The sequence below is a fragment of the Polypterus senegalus genome, chromosome 11 (genome assembly GCF_016835505.1).
Source record: "Polypterus senegalus isolate Bchr_013 chromosome 11, ASM1683550v1, whole genome shotgun sequence".
NCBI classification, from domain to species: domain Eukaryota; kingdom Metazoa; phylum Chordata; class Cladistia; order Polypteriformes; family Polypteridae; genus Polypterus; species Polypterus senegalus.
In genome coordinates, this window is record NC_053164.1 from 68554810 (window position 1) to 68579595 (window position 24786).

General features: G+C 40.3%; 2 protein-coding genes across 11 annotated transcripts in view; one reads left to right on the plus strand and one right to left on the minus strand.

Moving 5' to 3' along the window:
- rgl2 (ral guanine nucleotide dissociation stimulator-like 2) overlaps window positions 1-8502 on the plus strand; it is an 84187-nt gene extending 75685 nt beyond the window's left edge. For all 8 annotated transcript variants that reach the window (XM_039768931.1, XM_039768933.1, XM_039768929.1 and 5 more), the window contains 2 exons: window positions 677-791; window positions 7417-8502. In XM_039768931.1, the coding sequence (XP_039624865.1) occupies window positions 677-791; window positions 7417-7595 (294 nt within the window). In that variant the 3' untranslated portion in view covers window positions 7596-8502. The remainder of the gene's footprint in view (window positions 1-676; window positions 792-7416) is intronic.
- Window positions 8503-8797: 295 nt separating this feature from the next.
- The window catches only part of LOC120539132 (zinc finger and BTB domain-containing protein 22-like), a 31685-nt gene continuing 15696 nt past the window's right edge, over window positions 8798-24786 (minus strand). For all 3 annotated transcript variants that reach the window (XM_039768926.1, XM_039768928.1, XM_039768925.1), the window contains exon 4: window positions 8798-10533. In XM_039768926.1, the coding sequence (XP_039624860.1) occupies window positions 9524-10533 (1010 nt within the window). In that variant the 3' untranslated portion in view covers window positions 8798-9523. The remainder of the gene's footprint in view (window positions 10534-24786) is intronic.

The following is a 24786-nucleotide window of genomic DNA, read 5'->3' on the forward strand; positions in this document are numbered from 1 at the left end:
CCTGCCTCATCACCATTTGGAATAACTAGTTTTTATCTGAATAGGATGGCACATTATTACATTGCATTTTATTGGGTTAGCTGGCTTCTTTTTTTTTGTCTTTTCTGGGTAAAAAGCATTGCAAATAATTTCTGTTTTACATATACTCTGCTTTTTTATACTCCACAAAACCTCAAGTATAATTTGTAAATAAGAAGTGTTGAATGTTAATTTTAAAAAGAAATTAAGGAATTTATAGTAGTATACTACTTAAGAATGGCTAAAAGTACTTTTAATACAGTAGTACATAGAAAGGAATTTCTCACTCCTTTTCAAAAATTAACAGTATGCAGATTTTATAACATACACTTAAATTTAGGCCCTATGTTTTTTACTTTTGCACTATCCAGGGTTGGCTTTTGCCTTATTGTGTCTTAATAAATGGCTGTTGTTCCTCACTAACATGAAGTGTTTGTTCTCACTGCCCGGGGTTTTTTTCCTGCCTTGTGCCCTGTGTTGGCTGAGATTGGCTCCAGCAGACCCCCATGACCCTGTAGTAGGATATAGTGGGATGGATGGATTTTGTTCTCAAACCTAGCTTATGTTTAAACATTTGAACCATTTTATTTAAAAATGTTCATTTTTGCTTTAATGTTGATTTTTATGTTTGTTCCCTATTTTCCTGGAATACCTTCAGGTAAACAGCAATGATAAAGCACCATCAGTTATCAGCAAAGCTTTGGAGAAGCACAGTCTAAGCTCTGTAGATGTATCTGCATATGAGCTCGTACAGATGCTGCCTGATGGGAAAGGTGGGTTTTATGGACATTAGAGCTACTGTATTTTTGTTTTTCTGAAATGCAAATTCTCACAAAGTTAAGTTGGAATGACATTTTGTAATTAATGCCCCTATAAAATGTCAGTAGAACCATTTGACTACTAAATGCACACCAGTAACGCCATTCCCTTGTTGAGCTGCCTGTGCTGCTTGTTCCTTAAATGCTAATCACACTTCTGCTCATCTTAATTTGATTCTCTTTTACAAGTTTGAGCTGTCTTTCTTGCATGCATGCAAATAACTACAGTTATTTAGTGTTATTTATTGGTAAGGAAAGCCTAGTTTTTACTTGCCGACAGTGATGTTTTGGTTTTAATAAAGCAAATAAAAAATGACTTAATAGTTCAATATTGATAGAAAGACAGCCTTTGTTTTTACAATAGTGTGGTGTAGCCATTTGTCCCTGACACGTGCTTTATCAATTTGTTTATAAAGTAATTTTATTCAAATCACCCTGAACAACTAGCAGTTAGGGGTAAGTTCAAACACAAAATATATGCTCACTTTGAAGTGGCAAAGCTCATAATTTCACAAAACATGTTGGCTATGTTCAGGGCCGGATTTAGATGAAAAGAGGCCCTAGGCTATTCCACTTATGAGGCCCTTTCACCTCCCATTTTTAAGTTTGGCCCCTCTTGATCTTGAGGCCCGAGGCTGAAGCCTAGTTAGCCTATAGGAAAATCCGGCCCTGGCTATGTTTTGGCAGTGACCAAAAAACTAAAATTGAAATAGCTCATTATACTATTATTGTCTTTCCTGAGATTAAAATGTGACTAAGAGCTACACTTGGGTGGTACAAAGAAAGTTGATTGTAAAGGCTAAATAATGTCAGAAAACCACAAATAATTACATAAAACATTTGCCTGTAGCAGTCTGGTAGAAAATGAAAATTGAGTTACAAATGCGCACAAATGTGAACACCCAGGATAAGAAAACAAAATGAAGAAGTCGTGTGCCTACGCTGTCAGCCTCACTTCAGACGCCCCCATGCTTTGTAAGTAATGGCTGGTAGCATGCAGGTTGTGTGACTACACAGAAATTCATATTTCAGAGTATGCATTGTGAAGTGAATAAGGTCTGTTAGGAAAGTAAAAAAGAAAAGGCACAGATACATGGCTCGTTTCTACAACGTACAAGCTGTCATGGACATTATTTGACACTTTGTCACGTGCGTTACAATTTACCCCAATGCCTCACAGTACCTGTGGGTTGTGAATTTTCCTGTCTCTCTCCATTTCCACCACCCTGTCATTCTAGATCTATTTCAGATGTGTTTTAACTTAATTCAGGCATTTTGATAGTGTAAATGACTGTTTTCTAAAAGAGAATAGAAAAAAGTACTGTCACTATTCTAGGTTTACGACTTGCATATGCAGAGTGTGAAATGGGATTATCCATTTATACAGATGGGAGGTAATCTTTTAAGTAGTGGGTAGAGTCTTCGAAAAACTTGTGAAAACACTTGGGATATGCGGTTATAAGAAACAAGTATGTAAATGCATCATGTGTATCAATATGAGAGAACTGTCTCCCTCTACATAATTGACGTATTCATAAAAGCCATTTAGAACTTGTTTCAGTACGGCCCCACTTGCAATTTCATCTGTTAAAAATCTGTTTTCACCCACCAAAGCAAGTATCAGAGTCAAATAAAAGCACACTAATGTCACAATAAACTTCAATTTCAAAAATATAAAAATCCATTCATTTTTTGTTCGTACAATCTCAAGTGGTCCTGGCGCAAATTCTGTCGTAGATGTTGATGTCTGTATATGAACTATGAAAAGCCTCAGTTGCATAAACAGTTTAACCCTGCTATTGTCCTCAGATTGTTTCAAGAAGTATTTTAACAGGCACTAAAAATTAAGAAAGCAATCATTCTGTAGGTGTGTAAAATATCCACTGCTAATAATCTTTAATTTACATTGAAACAGATTCATATAAAATATGTAAAGGGGAAATGCATCTACACACTGTGCCATAGATAACTGGGTACTGGAAAGGTCCAGTGGCAGATGATGGCCAACAAGTTTAGATACTATGCCCGTCTCAGTCACATTTTAACTGCTATAGTCAGCAAAATCACAAAACTCTGAACAGTGAAAATTCAGATATAAGCAGAGAATGGTTTGACAGAATTACTTAATGGGAGCTTGGATGTAGTAGGTTTGATTTAACAGGAAGACAAACATTTTCCTGAACTTCTCACTGCCCACAGGTACATAAATAATGACATAGGATGTGGAGGATATGCTGTGTGGAGCACAAGTCAGGAGCTACGTATGCTGAGGGCACACGTGAAGCTTATGAAATCAGTCTACATAATAGCAGAGAACCTTGACAGAGATGGAGTTTAAATGAGCTATAAAACAAAAGAGTCAGCTTCTTCACTCTGTACTTAAACACGCCGAGATAAGGAATGACATAGAAGAAGTGCTTAAAATTATGAAAGGTGATAGTAGAGTGGAAATTGTAATTATTAAACCAGTCCATCAAAAGGAACTCGGGCAACGAATGAGGGTGTCAAAAGAGATTAGGATTTTTTTTCACACATACAATTTGGAAGTTGTACCTTCAAATCTCAATGTGATAATTTGTAAACTGGTTTTGTCAATACTTTCCTTATCTTTATTGAGACTGGCAGGTCATTCAAGAAAAGCATTCTGTAAGCAGACAGTAGTATGTATGCTCATTTGTGTTACATTAGGAAGACATATACTGTGAGGAACTGTGGTAGGTGTTGCCTTCAGCAGACCAGCAAGTTCTATCAAAAATTATGGGCAAAAAAAAAAACAATTCTTGGAGTTTTAATTGACAAAGCTGCAAATTTGCATGCGGCGAGGTGTGCCAGAGATGCAGCAACCTTGTTGGGCACCTGACTGGCACACTTAAACTGGTAGATGCAATTTTGGCAATCCCATTACTGGTAACCCTTTCAGACTCTCAAGTAATATTCTACCCTTCAGCCGGTCCTATTTCAAGACCGTTTGTAAATGGTGAAAGAATTTGTTCTAAAAAAGGTTGTTTTTTTTTTAAAGAAATGCCTTTTTGCATTAATCCAAAGATACAGTACAACAAGTTATGCCTTTAATGACCGTTACTGCTTTTATTTTCATCTTCTTAGCTCTCCTTAAGCAAATCTTTTAAACTTTTCCCTCCCATCGATACCCACTGCCTGGTATGAGGACTACTGGTAAAGCACATCATCAAAACTGTTTAGCATGATTTTTAAGATGTAGAAGACACAAACGAAGAGACTCCCCAGGTCCACAGTGCTACAGACCTAAGAAATGAATTGACAAAACTGTGGTTTGATTGAGTTCCAGTTCTTAACCACTAGGTTGATGCATAATTGCCAATGCTTTTGAAGTCTGAAATAAGATGTTTTGTTGTGAACGGAAAAACTTTCAAAAGTTTGATTTGAATATATTTGGAATAATTGGTGCAGTGCTGGATACAAAGCAAGAACAGACCCTGGCTATGGCACTAGTCTGTTGCAGAGCACTTTCACCAATGGCCCACGCTCTGTTGACCACACGAGTGTGTTTGAAATGTGTCAGGAGAGCTGGAGTGCACAGGGAAAAACCTCACACAGAGAGAGGGAGTGTGAAGAAATTCTACACACTTAGCACTTGGGCCTGGATTCAAATCCAGGACTCTAAAGATCTTTGTGGTAGCAGAGCTGACCATTTTGAAATGTAGCAGCTACATGTAATGGAGGAAGAAAAAAAAAGGCCTTTCATGTGAAAAATCATAGTCGGTTTGATATTAATAAGAAACACAATAAGTAATAGAGGATAAAGGTATGTGGAAATAAGCACCCCCCGCCTTTTAGTATTGATTTCATTTTCAATGATTCTTATGATGCAAACTGTCTTTAAGTGGCACAATGCACCAGTAGCCTTTTTTTATTTTTCTAACACTTTGACTCATCTTATCTCATTCCTACCAGCTGGATTAACAAAATAGATTTTGAATACAGTGGATATTCATTATGAGCTATAACTGCCGTTAAATAAAGTAAATGTGTTAAGCACTACTCTACAATTTAAATTGTACATTTTTCTGTAGTATGTCAGTGCTTACTTTTCACAAGCTACAGGAACCCCATTTTAGCAGAGCTTCTTTCAGTCTTTGTTGATTCGATGATACCTGTCATGTCCGATACCTGAATTGTACCCATCGACTTACTGACTTACAGTCAACACAGAAATTAATTTGCACTTCAACATCCAACTGTCTAGCTGCTTGCCACACAGCCTGCCCCAATAGTTTTGTTGTGCCTTCTAGTAAACCTCGTTTGTCTTCCACCTTCAAACCCAGTCAGGTCCCATTTCATAGCCACTCAAAACTGACACAATGACTCACAATGGCTCGAGATTTGTACCTTTTGGCTACGGGATTATGCTGTGGCTCGCCACTGCAGTGAAAAAAGAAAGGAGTACCCTGGTGAGATAGGCCAGTCCCATCTGACGCTGTCCAAACCAGGGAACCATTGAAGTTCACTGATTTGTTAATTTGTCAAGGCAGTAGTTGATCTCACTGACTGATTGCCAACATGTTGTATGACATTACATTTATTACAAATCCATCTTTATAAAAACCTAAGGTTGACTTATTTACTGCTTATGACACACATTTCCAACATGTGGAACCTGAAACCTAACCAAAGTACTGGGAGAAAAGTCCTTCTCAAGAGCACGTGAATAGCTGAAAACACTAGTATGGAGGAGAGCACATTTCCAAAGTAACCCACATACCTGCGGAGCTGTTGATTCAGTAAGAGGTGGGGGCAGTTTTAAAATAAAAGGAAAGCAATAAATTTAGGCATTTATATTTTTTTTCAATAATTTCCTAATAATTGAGCAGATTTAATAGCGACCATTACTACGCATTACTTTACAGTAAACCTTTAAGTTCAGGATTCCAAGTTCCACCACTGCAAATGTGTGTTAAGGAAAGATTCAGAGCTTTATTATATTATGAGGAGAAATTTCAAAATTTCCCATTGCTTACTATACAACATGTGAGAAAGAAGAAATCATTTTATATTAGACTACATTATTTTTGATTGGCTGCGTGTTGGCATTGTTGCCTCACATGTGTAGCTCCTGGGTTCAGGCCCAGGTCCAGGGCAGTGCCTGTGCAGCATTTGCCCATTCTTCTCACATCTGCACGGGTTCCTCTCCCACATCCCAACAGACATCTGTGTTTGTCTACTTGGAACTTCTAAATTAGTTCAGCATGAGATTCTGAAGCCCACAGAGGACCACTGCCCAAATTTTGATCCTCCCTTCCATTAAATGCTGACAAGATAGGCGTCAGACCACCACCTTGAAGTAACTTGCTGAGTGCAGGAAAGTTATTTTCCAACAATTTGTGAGATGATGTGGTACTGCCAGACTTGCTTTGAATGGTCAGGTCTTGTTTTGAGATAACATTAAACAGCTCGTACACTTTACCCCTCAATGAAAGGATGCTTTTTATTAATGAATTGATGATTCAGACCATTGTAACTTGATTCCTCCCATTGTACTTGTGCTTTGCAGGAGGAATCTGCAGCTCTTTCCTTCACACAAAGTGGTAACAGTAGCACAGATGAGCTTGTGGCTTCAAAATATTTGTGCATTGGCACTGCTCACGTGAGTTTACTGAGTTGTCTGGATTGTAGTGTGCAGACAGTCGAGAAATGTCACCACAAACTGAAAAATGTAGATTCCTCTTACCTTTTCCATAGCTACACTTGAAGGTAAGGAAACAATCCAGAAAATTTAAATGTGATGGAACTATTGTCCCTTTCAGCAAGAGAATTATCATTTTTTGCTTAAGTAAGTCTGTTCAGTCTAGTCAAGAGAACATTAGTTTATAAACCAGAAGATGTTAGGACTGCATACGCAGGCCTCAACTGTACCTGCTACAGAGCACTTTTTATCCTTTTTTTTTCCGCAGACAAAAGAATACAAATTTGCTTATCTGATGGTAAAAACTCCCACGCCAGTGCTTTTAAATGAAGCTTTAGTGACATGCATTCGGCAGTGCCGACCAGGCATAGCGAGCGCCCACACACAGCCGCCCTGTATCTCTCTCGAGCACAGAAGTGCTGTTAGCGAGAACATCTTAACTGAAGGGGCCTGGAAATCTCAACTAACGGAGGTCACAGGAGTATGATTGGCATATTCCACCTTGTTTGAATCCATCCCGTTAATTCAGCCATCATCTATTCTCCTGAGTGAACAATGGAGATGGTCAACTGTGTACATTTCAGGAAAGAAATAGCACTGAAACAGAACCAAAGCGGGGACCATTTTCCCAAGTTGTGTAAAGGTTAGCATTGAAAGCAGATTCAGGTCACTTAAAAAGTGAAATCCCAAATATAAAGCATATAAATACGGTAAATGGTGTTGCTTTGCACAGGCATCTTAACTCTCCTGCTCCCACATTTGAAATGTTCATTTCATATTCAAGATACTTAGGAGTACTTAAATCAGGGGGCTTCATAGGAGTTTGAGGATGGCTGATGACAGGACCCTGTAATTCTGGTCCTTACTCTGCCCTTGCCATTGTATGTTTGTTAAACTGGTCCTGTCTTTCCTCCACAGAGCTCATCATACCTCCTTTAGGAAACGTCTTCTATGCAATGAACTCCTCCAGCGTTGACTTCTTGCTGCGAAAGAAGAGCCAAGCTCCTTCACCCCAGCCTCAGCAAACGAACAATGAGCCTGGCGCCACTTTTCCACGAATCAAAAAAGGATTTAAAATTGCCAGAAATTTATTCTGATGACTGAACAGCATATCATGTGGCCTCAGTTGGTTCAGAATGTAACGCCATAATGAGCCAGGAACTCTTTATAATGTTATGACTTCATTCAGAACTCCAAACTAACTGGTAGCAGAGGGTGCTTTGTAGCACTCGCTCCAAGGGCAGCTGAAGAAGAGGATTATTTCTGGTACATAAAGGCAAACCAGTGGGTTCAATGAGATGAATTCTCTAATTTGGAGACCCCTGGTGCTTGATTTGGCAGATAGGAAGGTGGGTAAGAGAAACAAAGTGGTCTTGGGAGAGACAACTGCACTTAATTACAGAAGCCTGAGCAGTAGATGTCACGTTATCAGTGATGGTCCTGAGCGGTCAAGCCACACTTGGGGGTCTACGAGTCTCAGGAGCAGCAATTCAATCCATTGAACTCTCTGAAAGAAACATGTGTGTAAATGGCTGCTGCAAACGTACATTTATTTCTTAAAACGCACATCACTCAATATGGACAAACCGAGTAAACTCAGGGGAACTTTAGTAGGCCGTAGAATGTTCTTTCCAAGTATTGTTTCCCCTAAAAAGCCACACTTTAAATGCCCTCCGCTTTAATGCTGTAAAGACATTAAAAAGCTGGCAGTGTAGACTAATAGTAAGTAAACTCATTCATAATTACCCAATGTGATTTTTAGATAAATTACGCAACACTGAAAAAGCAAATCGCATGTTACAAAATACGTATGCACTTCAAGATAAGTTATATGAAGTTGTCCGCATCTTTTTAGGTGCTGTAAAGCCTTGTGAAAATTAACCTTACAGAATTTTTTGTGTGCCCAAAAGCACAAAGTTAGTAACTTGTAATACTAAAAACTCCACTACAATGCTACAAGTTGCTGAAAGAAGAAAAAGCAGCCGCTGGGGTGCAAAGATAGGGGGAAAAAAACCAGTCCATTACCTGGATGTGTACAAACAAAACGTCACTAAGCCCTTTCAATGTATCAGTCGAGGCGGAGTGCCCACCATACTTGTTTGTTAATATTCACCAAAGGGTGCTGCTTCTCAAAAGACCAACTCAGGCACAAGGCTGACTTTCCAAAATGCCACTTAGGCCTTCTCCTTCAATTCTTGATCTACTGCTGCATCTTAAGAAGTGCGAGTGTCCCTGGAGGGGCGTGAATGCTGGCCCGTGAACACTAGACCTCGATTACATATCACTGGGGTGGGGAAGCCAACACTACAGAGCGCAGCTTATTTAATTAACTATTTATACCCAGGACTGGGTTTGTCTCGCAGGTGTCGTTAGAAAGAAACCATTTCAGTACACCCAAAGAGATGGACTGACTCAAATCTATGCCTGTATTCTGATTTTTTTTTTCCTTGCAACACTGGATTATATTTTAGAAAGAAAATTTTATATTAATAAAATATTTAATGAAGAGTCTGTATACTTCCTCACATTGTTCAGAAATGAAGAAACGCATTCTTGTCAAGTTTTTAAAAAGTGAACTTGAATATATTTCAGTGTACAACAATAACTAAACAGGTTTCACTGTATGACAAAGAGTGATTCAAATACTGTAGGCGAGCAGATACCAGCACTGCCATTGGGATGCCAAATAAAACACTGAGAAAAGCACAAGGAAATGGAATAAACCAGTGAAACGAGAACACAAAGCCGCCTCAGGATTCTCGGCTTAACACAAACTGTTCTGCCCGTGAAGTGGGCTTCTTTTGTAAGTGGAAGTGCTTAGTATCATCACCGGCACCACTAATGGGACTGTTGTGAAGTGAAAAAGGTGATTAAGAAACGGACAACTGTACGTGTAATTGTGCTCGTCTTTACAGGTACACATTTTATCCCATTTGGTAGATATCTCGGTGCCACCATCACACTGCCAAGTACCATCCCACCGCAGGAACTTGTTCTTAACAGTCCAACATGTCAAGGCCATGCTTTAAACAAAAACATCTTCCTCATGAACAGAAGACTCTGACTGGTCCTGAAGCTCTTCTCCTTCCTCTTTGACTTCCTCCGTTTCTTCCTTCATGAAATAGTTTCCGCCCCCGGCGGGATAGAGTAGACTCTCGTCATCATCTTCTTCACGTTGCAGGCGATCCACAACTTCCTCTTTCACTTCAGATGCACTTGAGCCGGCCATTGTGACCGACGTGGCAGCTGCAATTTCAGCAGCCGCTAACTTTTCACAGTGAGCTTTATGTCGCAAGAAGCTGTCCCGCCACATGAGCTTTTTGCCACAAATTTCACATTCAAAGGGCTCCAATCCAGCATGGGTCTTTAGGTGCTTGGTGAGATGATGCTTCATTTTGAACATCTTCTCACATACTGGGCATGCAAAGGGCCGAAGGTTTAGATGTTGCATTTTAACATGGCGGTCGCGCATGCTTTTTAAGTTGTAGGCTTTGCCACAGAGGCAAAAATGGACCTTCCCAGAGTACCCAGCAGTCCCGGGTGCAGCAGCTGCCATGCCTGTGCCAGTCTGCTCTAAAGGTGAACTGGAGCATTGGGATAAACCAAAACCTGTCCCACCTGCACTGGATGTCGGTGGAATTATGCCCTGTGGGCCAGCCCCATATGCCAACATCGAGCTGCCAGAAAGTTCAGAAGGATGTTGTAGCAAAGGTCTCTGGGAAACCTGACCAGTACCCTCCTCAATTTCATCATAGGTAGTTGCAAAATCTTGGGATGATTCACAAAAGTTGACCTGTTCATCTAGGCCGCCACTGCTGAAGGTGCCAGAGAAGGGAGCTGGGTGGCTGTGTTGGCTCAGTGATGGGGGCTGATGGTGTTGTACATCTAGTATTTGTCTTTTACTTCCACTGGTCTGACCTGGAAGTCTGCCATACTGAGACGGATTGGAAATCTGGTGGTAAGAAAATGCGTGTGCGTCATCAACCTCGGAGTCATCTTGGTCGTTGTCTTCAAGACTAGAGGGCTGTTCAAGACCTAAACGAAAATAAGAGATGGCTTCATTAGCTTGGTACATGTCAAATATACAGGCAAGAATTTAATTGTACTCTCAGAATGTGAAAGTGGCCCCATAAACCTACTGGTTTCATAGAAGTGCCTGGGCACAAGGAGGTACCACATACAAATGAAATATGAAGCAGCGATGGCCAGCGGACAATCCTGAGTATTTGACTATCATGGTGTCTACTGGGTTTGAGTTGTACGGGGAGTTAAAGCAAAAAGCATAAACTTGTGAGCCTGTGTCTCTACAGGTTTTGAGTGGGCACTGATGTAAAGACCATCACCATGCAAAAGGGCAGCTTCTGACCTGTTAATGTCAATTGGCACATTGCAGGAGTTGACCACCGCTTTATTGCAGCTCCAACCATCACTTTACAGCAAATACAGTCAGTCATTGTCTCACCTGCTTAGTCCTGATCAAGGGTTGTGGGGGTCTGCTGGAGCCTATCCCAGCTAGCATAGGGCGCAAGGCAGGAACAAACCCTGGACAGGGTGCCAGTCCATCACAGGCCAAACATGCACACACCAACCACACACTTAGGCCAATTTAGGATTATCCACACATGGGGAGAGCATGCAAACTCCACAAAGGGATGGTCTGGGATTTGAACCCTGGTCTCTTTACTGCTAGCCAGTGGTGCTGCCACTGTGCCAACATGACATCCTTAACAACAAACAGCACAAAAGGGAAACACATGCAAGGTACTTGACCAAAAACACAAGAGGCCTCCGTGTCCAGTGGATCAGACGTGCCATCCCTTGAGCTAACTTTAATTCCACCTCAGGATACGGCCAAAGAACAAGCAGAGCTGAATAAAAAAGGTGTTACTCAGTGCTTACATTTTATATACAAAAAGCACAAGATAAATATTTAAAATGGAAAAACTGCATAATTGGAAATTCTTCTGGTGTTTTTGTGCTGATTAGCTGCTGAGTCATAGCCATACCATTCAGCTGGGCATGAATTGGCGCAGTGGGCAGCAGCATGTGAGCAGCTGGCCAACGAGGGGTCTGAAGGCAGGTGCTTTGACGCCAGATAACTTGGCGTATTACATTAACAGAAATATTGAGCACTGCAGGCTTGGGGTTATTTAACGGCAAAGATGGTGGGCAGATATGCTGTGCAGACAGACGCCACAACACAGAGAGCACATCGGAAGAGGGAGGAAGCGGCTGGATAGGCAGGTTTCTGTTAAGCACATGCAGAGCAACTGTGCAAGTGGCAAATGCAGAGCTCAGAATATGAAAACCGCGCATAGTATTAAAATAAAAGAAATGTTAAGGACCAATGAAAGGCTTATTGGAATATCCAAATATGGATGGATGGATGGATGGATGGATAGATAGATAGATACTTTATTTGTCCCTGGGGGATATAACAGAAGCTTAATAACTTTATTTGTCCCTGGGGGATATAACAGAAGCTTAATAAATAAATATACAAACAGTCCCCCATTTTAAATAACACACCAAAATGACTAAAAGGAAAGAAACCTGACAAGAATGAAACCTTCTGACTTGGCTGTCCCAGTTCCAGTGAGGGTGTGAATGGCCCAAACCCCAACGCAAACACACAAGTACAGTCCCAGGTTCAAATAAAGGTTGGCTTATTAACCCAATCACTTTTAAATATGTCACAACAAAAGCACAAACCACAGGTTTTCTCTCCTCACAATAATTCTCTGACCAGCGCAATGCCCTCCTCCAGGCGAGTGTTGCTTCTCTACCTCCCAGCTCCAATGCCTGGATAAGGAAGTGCGGTCTCTTTTATTAAGACCAGGGAGATAGCCCGATGGTAGCACTTCTGGGTCACACGGAAGTCCATTATAACAGGGAGCTTTGTGTCTCTGCAACGCCCTCACGGCACCCAGTGACCCCAGCAGCCTACATTTCCCAGCATGCCCCACTGCCTTCCCACAGGGCACGGATATCCGGTACTTCTACAATCTAGTGTGCTGGGGGAATAAAGACTCCCCAGCGATATCTTTTCTTTTTCATGGGCTGTCTATCCATCATTTACGATCCTTCCTTCCAGGTCTTGTTTCCTCTCTGGCTGGGATGCCCATCCAGCTCATATGGCATCTACAGCAGTCATATTGCTGTTGGTATAAAGGCAGCGTTCCTTGACACATTTCTGCTGAATAATTCATTGGCTGAAACTGCTCAGTGTTAGTGGTCAGTTTTGTTTTAACTTTCTCTGTCACTTCTACCTCCAGGGGGTCCAGAGTGTGTGCTCTAACTACAGTAAGTCTGCTTTCTTAATCGGCTAGTTGATTTGTTGGGCCTGTCTTGTAGTGATGCTACCCCCCTAGCACACCACAGCATAGAAAATCGCACTGGCCATCAAATGTCTAACACGACAAGAGTCCCACAGGTTAAAGAAATGCCTCCAGCTCAGTGCTCAGTGCTCTCTCTTTAGCTGGCTGCAGCCACGCCAGATGACATCCTGAAAGGCAAATGAAAGACGGCTCCCTTCTACTCTCGTTTGGCTCTGTGAAATTAGAGAGAAACTGCTAACAGTGTGCCCCTCATCGCTCCTGCTCTGCACATGCAGGTCCCACAGCTTTTACACTAAGGTTCCTGCTTTGCTTTCTGACTACAAATCTCTGCGAGAAGCTGAACATCTTACCATGGTCTTGGTCAATCCCAGGCTGGTCACTCACTCTGGGGGGGTTTATAAACTGGAGCTACTGAAGGGACAGTTTTCCATCTGAAACTGTTACTAAATGGAACTGATCCACAGAGTTAATATTATAATTGTAAAGTTTAAAGGTATAAAACGTTATTTAGCATTAATCACCAAATCAGTGTTTCATATGCATACTGCACATCTGACAATGTCTACACCTAAAGCTCAGTACGTGTTAGATGCACAGTATGTGAAACAGTGAGTGGACAGCCCCATCGGCCATGTGCTCTTGTCAAAGGAAAACTGTTTATGATGATTAACCCTGAATTACACTGAAGCATCGCCTGTGCAGTCACGGGGCAGTCATGTAAGTGGACTTTGACGAGGGGTCCACACTAACACAGATAACTTTGAAAACTGAACTTTTTTTTTTTTTAAATTCATTTTGGCCTGCCTTCCAAATGAAAATTGTAGTTTTGAACACCAGAAACACACTGTTTTGAAAACAACGTGTGTAAATCTGAAAATGCTGGGTCTCGCGTAGGACTGTCAATGAGGAACACACTGACACAGAAGTATGTACTGTAACCAGACACAACGTCTTTGTTGATCTTGTGTTGGCCTTTGTGATCTCATCTTTACTGTCAAGATTGTTCTTTCCGCCAACATGTACTGTGCTGATTTTGGCACTACTCCCTAGGCTCTGCCAAACTTCACTGTCCTTCCACACCAAAATGTGCCTTTTGCTTGTCGTTCATTCTTTCTGCATTTTGATTTACTTGAGTAGTGCTCCATAAACAAATGGTGCACTTGGCTGATAGGCCGCGCTTACTCAATAGGCAGGAGTTGCATGTTTTTGTCATTTCAGTGTGGATGACAAAAATTCTGAAAACATTCTGAAAACACTACTGTAGTGTGAATGGAAAATTTAAAAAAAAGACGACTGTGTTAATGCGGACTAAGCCTAATAAAAGGTGGCACTGGCTGACTGCATATCTGCTCAGTTGAACTTCCTCCCTATAATGTGTCATCAGTTTGCACGCACAACACATAGGAATTGCCGCCCATACAGTGTGAGAGAGATGGCCTGCTGTCGGTGTGCTCTTGTGATATGTGGCCCACATCCAATTCCATTCACCTCTTTGGGGAGATTCGTGGGATGATGGAACCCAACAGAAAATGGAAGTACAGTCAAGTCCATCAGTATTTGGACAGAAACACAATTTTTGTAATTTTGGCTCTGTACACCGCCACAATGGATTTAAAATAAAGCAATCAATATGTGATTGAGCCCTGCGGTGGGCTGGCGCCCTGCCCAGGGTTTGTTTCCTGCCTTGCACCCTGAGTTGGGTGGGATTGGCTCCAGCAGACCCCCGTGACTCTGTGTTAGGATATAGCGAGTTGGATAATGGATGGATGGATGGATGGATATGTGATTGAAGTGTAGATTTAAAGCTTTAAGGGGTGTACCAAAAATATCATATGAGCCAATTTAGGAATGACAGCCATTTTTGTGCATGGGGGTTCAAAAGCATTTGGACATTTGACTGACAAGCTGCTCCATAGCCTAGTGGGTGCCGTTCCCTTATTATTTCATGAACTATTAAAATGGTAAAAGGTCTGGAATTGATTCCAAGTGTGGAATCTGCATTTGGAAGCTGTCACTGTAAACTCTGAATATGAGGTCCAAAGAGCTGCCCATCCAAGCAAAAACATCAATCATTAGGCTGAGAAAACAAAACAAACCCTTTAGTGAGACAGCAGAAACACAAGGAGTGGTCAAATGAACCATTTGGTATATTCTTAAAAAGAAGGAACACAGTGGTAAACTCAGTAACACCAGGGGCCTCATATATAAATGGTGTGTACGCCCGTTTCCATGCTCACTTCTAGATGTATAAAAACTAAACTTGCCGTAAAGCCATGCACAGTTTCACAGCAGGGTACCCCCTTGCGTACGCACGTTTCTGCTCGGTTTTGCAAACTGATGGCACCCAGCGTCAAAGCAGTGCTACTGTTTCTGTGGTCTGCTTTTCTTTTTTAGATTCACATCTATGATGTGGGTTTTATCAAATGTACCAAAATTGCATATCGATTACAAATTTAATTCACTTGATTGTATTCATTGTGTAACAATATAATGGCTCACGGAATGACCAAACGACTTCCAGCTACCATGGCGGCTTTAGCTTTGTTAGAAGACATCACAAATGGAACAATTAGAAGAGAGTGTGCATTTAGAGATCATACTGATTTCTTGTCCCATAATGATGACTGGCTTCTAAGTCGATTTCGATCTCCAAGAGCTATCCTCTTGGCGCTGTGTGCTGAACTGGCACCGGCTTTACTAAGGCAGACTTTGAGGAATTGTGCTCTACCTGCTGCTTTGCAAGTTCTGTCCACAGTCAGGTTTTTAACCACAGAAGCTTTTCAACGTGAATCTCCTGACCGATGGGGTATTTCACAAACATGCCAACTGTATAGGATGATATTATCCACTTGTCATCCAGATAGATATGATTTTGTTTCACTGTGTTTGAACTGGAAAACATAAAATAGCAATTCGCAGCAACATCTGTTTTTCCAAATGTAATCTGAGCTGTCAACTGCACGCACATTGGTATTGTAATGACGCTGGACAAGTTACATCAGCCAGGGATGAATCACCAAAAGAATGAGCTGACATGACATCATCTATAGCAGGAGAACCTATAAAAATGTCGTCTCTGCACAATCACAAGTGGTTTTTCGTGCGACAAAAGGCAAGCAGTCCTTTTAAGGACAGCTGGTCGCCTGAAAGTAAAGTGCAGAGAATCAGTCTGTTGTGGCGCTCGTTGCCGTCGTTATGCTATAAAGACACCTGAGACAATGAATTTGCTTATGTAAATAGAAAGCATTTCCACTCCATTAATATTTCTATAGTGCACAGAAAGTATGTTTCAGTGTGCAAGCGTGTGGCGTGCTGCATAATGTGGGACACAATCGTGACTAACTCGTACCCAAAAAGATGTGTTATGATGAACCTGCCACTGACCCACCAAATGATCCGGCAAATTGGACAGCATTACAACTTTGCTTTAATGTAATTAGCAGAATGTAAAAATAGGTAATCAGATGCAACATTTATTTTTTAACCATTTCATTTAATTTGTGGTCAATATCACATAGTACAGCCCTTGTATTCCTTAGTTCATTGGACACATCTTTTACAGCATCCATTATTGCATTTTGTGACACCAGAACAGTCCATCAGCACATAGCCAGATGGCCTCCCAGCGGTTTCCGAGGCAGAGGTGTGTGAGTAGCCAGCACCCAAAGACGGACTTGGCACAGCAGCATCATCACAGCCTGACCATCTTTTGTAATATTGTCTGAAACAGAATAAACAGATGACTGGCTGCGTCTCTCCTTTTCACGTCAACTGTGATACCTGACTTCTTTTTTTAATTTCGGGCACTGTGCGACTTTCTGAACGTGAAGTTTTGAATGTCTCCGTCACGTTTTTGTTGCTTATAACACTGTGCAAACCAACAAATAGGGCATTTGTCTTTGCCTCCACTTCACATTCGTTGTAATTCTTCTTTTTTTCCTCCTTTTCCATTGTTTTTTAACCAAACACTGAATGGAAGGTGATATTTATATTGATTTGCCTATTAAAATATACAAAATTCTGGGAGGAGTTGGGGTGGGGCTGGGGCATGCATCATGCATTAAATTTCACGTTCGTTGGGATTTGTAAAGGGGAAGTGCATGGAATTTGGCGTACACACAGATTTATGCATCTGGAATTTTTTGTGCGTACACACATTTCTACTTTTGCCCGTACGCCATGTGAATTCTATGCATGGGGTCATACATGAAGGCCCAGAAGGTCTGGAAAACCACCGAAGTCAACTGTGCTCAATTAGCCCACAAGTCTGTCCTTGGTGAAGAAGAACCCCTTCACAGCATTTAGCCAAACCAAGAACACTCTCCAGGAGGTAGACCTATCATCGCCCAAGTCTACAGTCAAGAGAAGACTTCATGAAACTAAAACAGACGGTTTACCAGAAGGCGCAAACCACTGGAAATCTAAAGCATAGGAAGGGCAGATTAGACTTTGTCAAAAAACATTTTTTTAAAAGCCTGTCGAGTTCTCAACAATTTTCTTTGCACAAAGGAAACTAAAATCAAAATATACCATAATGTTGGAAAGAGAAGAGTATGGAGAAGAGAAGAAATGACTCATGATCCGATGAATACCACATCATCTGTGAGACATGACGAGGCAGTTTTATGGAATGACCTTGCATGGCTGTGAATGGAAGTCAGTCACTAGTGTTTATTGATGATATGACTGCTGGCAGAAGTAGCAGGATGAGTGTACAGGGCGCTGTACTGTCTGCTCAGATTCAGCCAAATTCCAGAAAACTGATAGAACGACGCTTCATGGTACAGATGGGCAATGAGCCAAAACATACTGAGAAAGCAAACCAATGCTTTTCAAGGCAAAGAAGAAGACTATTCTTCAACTGACTTCAACCCAATTGGACAAGCATTTTACTTACTGAAGACAAAACTGAAGGCAGAAAGCCAAACAAACAAATAGCAGTTGAAGACAGCTGCAGTAAAGGCCTAGCAAGGCATTAGTAGGGTGCAACCAAACTTTGGAGGGCCATAGGTTCCAGACTTCAAGCTGTCATAGACTGTAATGGATTTTAAACCAAATATTTAAAATAATCATATTCATAATGAGCAGCACGGTGGCGCAGTGGTAGCGCTGCTGCCTCGCAGTTAGGAGAATTAGGTTCGCTTCCCGTGTCCTCCCTGCGTGGAGTTTGCATGTTCTCCCCGTGTCTGCGTGGGTTTCCTCCAGGTGCTCAGACATGCAGGTTAGGTGGATTGGTGATTCTAAATTGGCCCTAGTGTGTGCTTGGTGTGTGGGTGTGTTTGTGTGTGTCCTGCGGTGGGTTGTTACCCTGCCCGGGATTGGTTCCTGCCTTGTGCCCGTGCTGGCTGGGATTGGCTCCAGCGGACCCCCATGACCCTGTGTTCGGATTCAGCGGGTTAGAAAATGGATGGATGGATTATATTCATAATTATGTTAGTTTGTTCAAATACTTCTGAGCCCCTAGAAATAGGGGGGCTATGCAGAAAAATACCTGCCATCCCTAAATAGCTCATACAATATTTTTGGTAAACCCCTTAAATTAAAGCTGAAAGTCTATATCAATCACATAATGATTGCTTAATTTCAAATCCACTGTGATGGTGAACAGAGCCAAAATTATGAAAATTGTGTCCCTGTCCAAAACCTTATGGACCTGACTGTATCTGACTGATCTCCGATTTGCCCCGATTTTGTCCATGTCTCCAGCCAATCACAAGAGCTCTTTTATTTACTGTCTATCACAAAGGCACTTCAGCAGCTGGATGGATGTGCCCCTTGGGAGGATGTGACCAAAAAAGTGCAATGCTGAACAGCTGTTAAATCTGTCAAAGCAAAACTTGCACCTGAAGAAAACAAACCTATAAACATGTACATTTTGATATTCAAATGCTTCATGCATTTAAATTTGTACATTATTTTTATATTTTAGATAGTTTGGGTTACTTTATATTAGATAGGAAATAGGCTTTAAATTCCTTAGAATCAGTAAGCACTCCTTATTTCATTTTATTCAGCAACTAAATTATTTCAAAAATACAATCAACATGATATTCAAGCATTTATATTTAAAATTAAATAAAGTCAAACATATCACTACTCCGACCCCCAAATTATGTAAGACTTTAATTCCACAATTCCTCCATCCACTTCCTAAATCTGTTTATCCAGGGCAGTGTCTAAGGGCAGCTAGAGTCGATCTCAGCAAGCTCTGGGCAATGGCAGGACCAACACCAAGGGCGGGGTACCATCGCATTGTGGGGTGAACAAACACACACACACACATATATATACACGCACAAACACACACACACAAATATCAGGGAAAATGTATCATCATCAATCTATCTAACCCACAACTCTTTGGACTATGTGAGGACAAGCAAACACCATGCAGGAAGTATTTGAAACTTGAACTGCTGTCTCCTTGTCTGGCAGCAGCACTCCTAGCATTCCAAGCATTCATATTTAGAATTATACAAAAAAAATCAAAACATAGCACTGCTCCTCCACCCAAATTAAACAAGATTTTAATTTTATATCTGCTTTATGGATCACTAGATACAGCGTTACTAAAATGTTTCAAATACAGCAACTGCCAACATTACAATAACAGAGTGAGTTGTAAAGGCCTACAGTCCCATCGACTGTGATTCATTGCTTATGTAGTCTTCTCTGACTCCATCTGCGCAAGGGGTTTTATTTACAGTACTTAATTTAGCAATAATTTTCACCAGTTAAAGAAAATAATCATACATAGATGGATGGATAGATGGATTTTATTTCATTACTTGTTATAGCATAACAATTACTATTAACAGCATAATTTTCAACCCAAAATGCTGACATTACCAGTACATTACTATTAATTTGTTGTTTAGATATTATTGCAAGTAATCCAAAATCAAACTGCAGCAGGACAGCACCCTCTGCTGTCTTTTCAATTTCACAGTTATACACAAGAGTTCTAAAAATCACCACAAGTAAGATTTTTATTTGATGGGTTCAAATCTGACTCTAGTCGAAGTGTACTGTCTGTGTACTATGCACAGCACAGTGAATTTCTTACTTGCATGTCTCCTCAGAACTACATCCCCCGGGACGCTAGATGGCAGCTCCCCTGGACGGAAATGGTTCCCCGGATTCCCTCAGTGCAGTATGGGACATTGAGTCAGTTTCTTCAGTCCTGTTGAATGCCGTGGGTGCCACCAGGGGGAGCTCACCAAGAACCTGGGGACTATTCCTGTTACACCAACCCGGAAGTACTTTGGAGTCACGAGGACGGAAGCTCGCAGTACTTCCGGGATACTTAAGGAAGGAGGATGTGGCGTTTGACCCGGAGAAGGAATACTTCTGGGTCATGGACTATAAGAGGACTTTGGGAAACCCAGCAAGCCGAGCCGGAGTTGGGAGGGAGTGTGACGGAGCTGCTGGGAGTGGAGGATTGGTTATTGTTTATTAATTAGTGATTGGAGAATTGTGGAGTGCGCAGTGCTTTGTGCACTTTATTGAAGAATATTATTAAAGAAATTATTCTTGGTGGTTTAAATGTGTGTCCTGGACGTCTGTCTCGTGGGTTCAACAGGGCAACAGTGACCCCTAGCGTCCACTATATATATATATATATATATATATATATATATATATATATATATATATATATATATATACATACACACACACACACATATAGTATAAATACTTATATATATAATTTATGTATATATACACTTGTGTTTGCCTGAACGTATGCTAAGGAGTAACAGTTGGATCATCTGCTGACTTGCTGCTGCTGGCGAGCTGCATGTTCTGCTTGTTGCTTGTCGTTGTCTCACTGCCTTGTCTCGCAAGATGTTAAAGTGTCTCTTGCGGGACGTCAAATTGTCTTCCGAGAAGATCACGTCTCGTCTCCCTAGTCTCCCTAGTCTCCCTTCCAAGATTTTTTTTTTATAATAGAGAGATATATACAATACTAATACATATGCAAAAGTTTAGGCACCTGACATAGTCAGTACTTAGTTAAGACCCCCTAACTAAGAGTCACAGCTTGTACATGGTTTTTGTAGCCAGCTAAGAGTCTTTCAGTTCTTACTAATTTTAATTTTGCCCATTCTTCCTTGCAAAAGCCTTCTAATTCTGCATGATTCTTGGGCCGTCTTGCATGCACTGCTCTTTTGAGATCTATCCACAGATTTTCAGTGATATTTAGATCAGGGGACTGTGAGGTATTCCATTGAAGATTTTAAGGTGTGTTTTGTGTTAATATCTTGTTGTAGTACCTATCCTCTTTTTAACTTCAACTTTTTTACAGATGCTGTGATGTTTGCTTCCAGAGTTTGCTGTCATTTATTTGAATCCATTGTTTCTTCTACCAATGACATGTGCTTTGTGCCACTGGCTACAACACAAGCCCAAAGCACGATTGATCCATCCCTATGTTTAATAGTTGCAGAGGTGTTCTTTTCTTGGAATTCAGTACCCTTTTTTCTCCAAACATATCTTTGCACAATGTGGACAAAAAGTTCTTTTAACTTCATCAGTCCATATGACTTGTTTTCAAAATTCATCTGGCTTGCTTAGATGTTCATTTGCAAACTTCAGGTGCTCAAGTTTGTGGCGAGAATGCACAAAAGGTTTTCTTCTGCCAAATCTACCATGAAGGTCTAATTTTTGTTGAGGTGTCACTGCAGAGTAGAACAGTGTACCACCACTTCGGAGTCTGCTAAATCTTCCTGAAGGGCTTTTGCAGTCAAACAGGGGTTTTTAGATGTCTTCTAGCAATCCAACAAGCAGTTCTTTCAAGATTTATAAATTGAGGAAATAGCTACCTGTAAACATTTTGCTATCTTCTTGTAGTTTTCTCCTTCTTTGTGAGCATCAATTATTTCATTTTTCAAAGTGCTAGGCAGCTGCTTAGAGGAGCTCATGGCTGCTGATTGTTGAGACAAGTTTTGAGGAGTCAGAGAATTTATACAGCTTTGCAATTTGCATCACCTGGGGTTTCCTAACAATGACTGGAAACAAACCATAGCCCTAATGAACTAATTAAGGTCTGAGGCCATCTTGGTAAATGCTATCTGAGACCTCAAATATCTTGGGGTGCCCAAACGTATGCATGGAGCTCCTTTCCTTTTTTCACAATTGTCCAAAACAAAAACATTTCACTAATCTTATATAAAATCCTTAAAAGAAATGTGTCTTCTTTGGTGATCATCTTCTGCTCACTTAAATATTCACAGTAACAGACATTTTAAGCAAGGGTGCCCAGCCTTTTGCATGACACTGTATGAATAAATCGGTCCTTCGTGGCCTTCTACTTCTCTATGAGAATTCACTTATGGATAGACACCTGCAGCACAAACATGCCTTATCATGTGCCACTTTCTGTTTCTCTCTCTGTAGGAAAGTCCCTCATACTACTCTGTACCGCTTTGTGACAGTGTGGGTGACACCTTTGCTCTGCAAATGCCCTGACAGCTCAGCTTCATCTTAGAGGATGTGTTTATGTTAACTTGACCTAAGTAATATTTGAAAAAGAAACACTTTGGTCACTATTTTATAAGACACTATAAAGTTAATTTTCTATAAACATTTTTGAACACTTTTTACATGAATACACATAATACCTCCTGACTAACCAACTAATTATTAAAGCTACAAAGTTGCCACCAAATTTTACCAGGATCCTGCCACAACCAATATATCACCATAATCCAAAACTCAAACTGAATATAAAATAATCTAAGCAAGAAATGTGACAAATGAGAGGAGACTTTTCTATTGGTCAGAATCAATTGGTTTGCCCCAGTATTAGTAACGCTGCACAAATATCATAACCTGATACTCACTAAAACATGACTCGGGTGTTCCAGATCCTCACACCTCTCTGTGTAAAGAACTGCTTCCCAGCCTCCATTTTCAATGCACTTCCCCTTTTTTACCACTTTAGGGACTTGATTCACCAACTGAAAGAATTGTATCATTTCATGGATCTCTTATAGATTAAATATTTTGCAGACTTAGTTTAGGTTATCTAATTACCTTCTTGTTTAAAGGTAAAAGAGGTTTCACTCCCTTTGTCTGTCACCCTTCCTTTAAAGGTCAAAGGTTAGCATTACACTACTTTTTAACTGTACAACAATGATTTAACTTGAACATCTCTCTCACAGAGTTAAGCTCACTCACAACATTTACCAAAAACAGTAAAAAAACATCAAAACATAAAACATTTTAAATGACAATGTCTACAGCCCAATAATGCTCTTATTTAAATTTGCAAAAACCTCAAGTAAGCTTTTTTCACGTTGTCATTATGGGGTGTTGTGTGTAGAATTCTGAGGAAAAAAATGAATTTAATCCATTTTGGAATAAGGCTGTAACATAACAAAATGTGGAAAAAGTGATGCGCTGTGAATACTTTCCAGATGCACTGTAGATTTAATATATGTATACAGGTGTTTTTTTTCTTCAGTGTATCAACTAGACATTCGTAATTCTTGAGGTGTAATTATAAAATATGCATTACCATTTTAAATTATACGTTTTTTACCAAAACGTATTCTGTATGACACACAGCAACAAATAATACATTCAGTACAAATCTTTTAAAAAAAGCCTATTGTTTACTAAGAAGAAATTTCAAATTTTTTTTTTTTTTTTTTTTTGCAATTAAAAGTGTAAGCTGCTGCATTTTAAGCAAGCCTGCTGTCCAAACTCAAGCGGTGTCTGTTTTAATTAAAAGGACAAAACAAGGGTCTGAATTCCTTAAAGAAGCTTTTCTTGCTGTTTGTCTAGCTGCACAGGACTGCTTCTCAGATTGCTTTTTTTTTTTCAGTTGATTACACCACTTTGATTAACAAGGTAATGTAATATACCAATCATCTCTCGTTCACTGATAAAACAAACCTCCACTCTCTACTGTTTGTTTACACAGTAGGATGTTTGCTGCAAAAGAAAAGAAAAAAAAAAGGTGCGCACTGGTTTAATTATTATAATACCTTGCGTAAAGGTGCACAACAACTAAATTACTGCAAAGCTTAGAATACTGTAGTTGGGGCTAAAAATATCAGCTTTTGTGATCTGCCTTTTTACCGATTTAGTCTTTCTTAGTGAAAATTGGCCAATTTAGACTGGCGGCCGATCGATCAGAGCATCCCTATTATACTCTGGCCCAATTTCTAAGGTAAAAAAGTATGCTTGTGCTCACAAATGGCAACAGCCTTATTTAACTCATTCACTGACATATTTATTTCAGTAGATGAGCTGATTATTGAGACTGGGGTGCTCTGTAAAAGATGGTGGAACAAGCAGCAGCTTGGTTTCTCTAAGGCTAGCCTGTGCGCCCATCCATACAACTCCAGTCCCTACTACACAACTCTGATATTATACAGCATTATGTATTAAAATAGTTTTTTCATAAAGTATCCCAACCATTGTTTTGCATAAGATACATGCAAAGTGTATCCATACAATGCATGCTTGTTTTCTGGTTATGCAAAATAGGAACAAGAAAAAATCCTGACCAGCAGCAAAAACAGACTTGTATAATAATAAGTCAAACATGTCTACATCATGAATATAATACAGCTTCTCATACTTTACTTTGCCAAAATGCCATTTAGTTTTATATTATCACAAATATCACTTACAAAATTGTTTCAATGCATTTACCATTTTATTTAATGTACTTCTTAACTCTTACAAAGAAGCCATCGTGAGTTTATGAGATCAAGATTATGTCAAACCAAACTGCCTTTTTTCTGAATGGGCAAATTGAGTAGTAAACTAAAGCAAAATATACAAGATAAGGAGTTAAATTAAACATAAAAATAGTTGTGATAAACAAAAGATTAATTCTGAAACCAGAAGCCATTAACGTCAGAAGTAACTTACTAAACTGGATTTCAAGCTGGTTGACTGGCCTGGAGAAAAATAGTACAAATATGAAGTGAAT